The following is a 2,481-nucleotide window of genomic DNA, read 5'->3' as shown; positions in this document are numbered from 1 at the left end:
ATCTGTGATAATGTCAAGACGCACGTGTGCCCACCGACGAGAAGGGATGAGTAGCTGTTGAAGAAGGCCTGCAGGTTTCTGGTTAAGGGACTTTGATGCTCAACAGTGAGTGCGTGATTCAACATAAGCAGTAGTGTAGGCGCGCATTCCTGGCCAGTAGTATTGCTTGCTAAGAGCCGCAAAGGTCTTTTTCTGGCCTCAATGGTCGGCTGTGACATGGTCGTGATGTGAATGCACAACTTGAGTAAGGAACTCAGGGAATTGTGGGACTCAGATGCGCCACAGTCCATGAACGCGGATGCGCAGGTAAGGCTGCACGTAGCGAAAGGTGAATTGGTGATTACGAAACTGTATTTGCAGAGCTTCTCCTGGTTGGTTTGCTGCGGCTTTGTAGGGAGCGCGAAAATGGGGACACTTCGAGTAAGCTTGCGGCCATGGGCGCACATCAGGAGGGTCAGCTGGTGTCCTCGTTGTGGGGATAAGGTGTTCCGCCTCTGGATTTGGTTGCGGCGGCGAAGTTGAAGGTGCGGACGGCAGGCTGCGTCGTGTGGGTCGTCGCGAAGGAATTCCGGCAAGCTCCCTGTAGTTGGCAGGCCGACCACGAGTGCAAGGAACCGCGCGAGCTTGTGCTACTGCAAGCATCAGAGGTGTTAGTGGCGTGTCGTGCGAGCAGGTCTTAGGAAGGCCGGGACGGCGAGACAAGGCATCAGCCACTTGAATGGACGCTCCTTGAACATAGGTGATGTGCACATCCAGAAACTCGGCCAGGAAGTCTAACCAGCGGGCAGTGCGTCCGCGCAGAGGCTTCGATGTTTGGAGTCGTTGGAGATGGGTGAGAGCTTGATGATCAGCGTAAGCCGTTACCTTGGAAACATGGAGCAAATGTGACCACTTGTCCAGTGCCGTGACCAACGCCAAGAGTTCCTGACCGTAGATCGAGTGTCTCTGTTGTATGGGGTTCATGACTTGGCTGAGGAAGCCGATGGGCTTGCCGTCTTGTTCCAGAACTGCTCCGATCGCATAACCAGAGGTGTCCGTGTATAACTCGAAGGGTTGCGTGGTGTCAGGAACTTGTAACGTAGTGAAGTCGATTAAGTGCTGTTTGAGCTGCCTCACCGCTTTCGTGTGAAGCTCTGTCCAGCGTCTCGTTGTCCAGCACCTCGGGCCAATGCCGTATGGCTTCGATTTTGTCTTCTGCAGGTTTGATCCCCGCAGCAGAAATGGTATAACCCAAATATGTAATTGATTGCCTTGCAAACTTGCATTTGCGGAATTTTTTGGAAGAATTGATGTCTAAGAAAAATACTTAGGACTTGTTGCAGGAGGGAAACGTGCCCAGAAAGATCGGGACTATAGATAAGTACATCATCTAGGTACGCAATAACGCCCTGCCCTAATAAATGTTGTAGATAGGCATTAATGTTGGCCTCGAACGTAGCTGGAGCACCCTTAAGGCCAAAGGGCATTACTCGGTACTCGAAAAGCGCGAGAACGGAACGGAAAGCCGTCTTCCAACGGCCTTCCATAGCCATACGTATTTGAAGGAATCCTGCGTCACGGTCCAAAGCGGAAAAATACTTGGCGCCTCCCAGCATCTCCAAAATGGTTTGAATGGGAGGTAGTGGAAAATCAGGGGCTATCGTAAGGGCATTTAGAGCCTGGTAATTAACAACCATACGCATCTTCCGCTCCCCGAAGCCGTCATCAGGTTTGTCTACCATGATCGTAGGAGAGCAAATAGGCGAATAGGCTGGTCCAGTCCAACCATTGTCCGATAATTTAGCTATTTCCTGTTTGTGGAATGTGAGCTGATCTGGGATCATACGGTATATCGCAGATTTTGCTGAGAGTTTTCCAGGCACCAGTAGGACATGGTGATCATGAGGGCGCTTCGGCAGTAATCCTTAAGGTAAGTTATCGGGGAAGACCGCTCGATACTCCTGCAACACCTGGATAATCTCACATGGAACAGCCTGCGCCTCTGTCGAATTTATCCATTCGTCGAACAGAGTGTGCTCGAGTTTTGCCATAGGCCAGGGAGACTCCTCTTCACCCTCCGCTGCCGTCAAGGCGTTGGAGGCAAAAGAACTACCCCAGCCGGAGGACGCGGGTTGATAAAAGCGCAGCAAAGCGCGCCTTCCCATTCATCCTAGAACCTTAGGGGCACCGCCGAACCGGCTTCGGCAAAACCAGTATGAGATGCAAACCATGCAGTGGTGCCCTAAGACTCTTTGTGTCAGCCGCCGCCTGACGAATGAGCGACGTGATCCGTGCCTTCGCCTTAGTCTTTGCATGGGACTTGTTCCTTTTAGGTGGCGGGCGTAGGAATATAGCTGCCTCCTCGGCTGACATAACCCCCACTTGTTTGGCCAATATTTCATCTGCTTGCTGCTTGCTCTGCCGGGGTCCTTCGGTGAACTACGGTGGGATTGTCACCTTGCAGCTTTGCTTCACCAGTCCTAACGACCGGTAACTCGCACC

At 52.3% G+C, this 2,481-nt stretch overlaps 1 protein-coding gene across 1 annotated transcript; it reads right to left on the bottom strand.

The window, feature by feature from the left end:
• Positions 1-270: 270 nt before the first annotated feature.
• ENH_00065850 (hypothetical protein) lies at positions 271-1,823 on the bottom strand (the record flags this gene model as incomplete). The annotated part of the gene is made up of 3 exons (XM_013581869.1): positions 271-1,007; positions 1,117-1,194; positions 1,448-1,823. The coding sequence occupies 3 exons, from the start codon at positions 1,821-1,823 to the stop codon at positions 271-273; spliced, it is 1,191 nt and encodes a 396-aa protein (XP_013437323.1).
• Between the last annotated feature and the right edge of the window lie 658 nt (positions 1,824-2,481).

Source organism: Eimeria necatrix, genomic scaffold (genome assembly GCF_000499385.1).
Source record: "Eimeria necatrix Houghton genomic scaffold, Enh_scaff5, whole genome shotgun sequence".
In the NCBI taxonomy this organism is placed as follows: Eukaryota; Apicomplexa; class Conoidasida; order Eucoccidiorida; family Eimeriidae; genus Eimeria; species Eimeria necatrix.
Note: the sequence above shows the minus strand (reverse complement) of the source record. Positions and strands in the feature narration are given on the sequence as shown.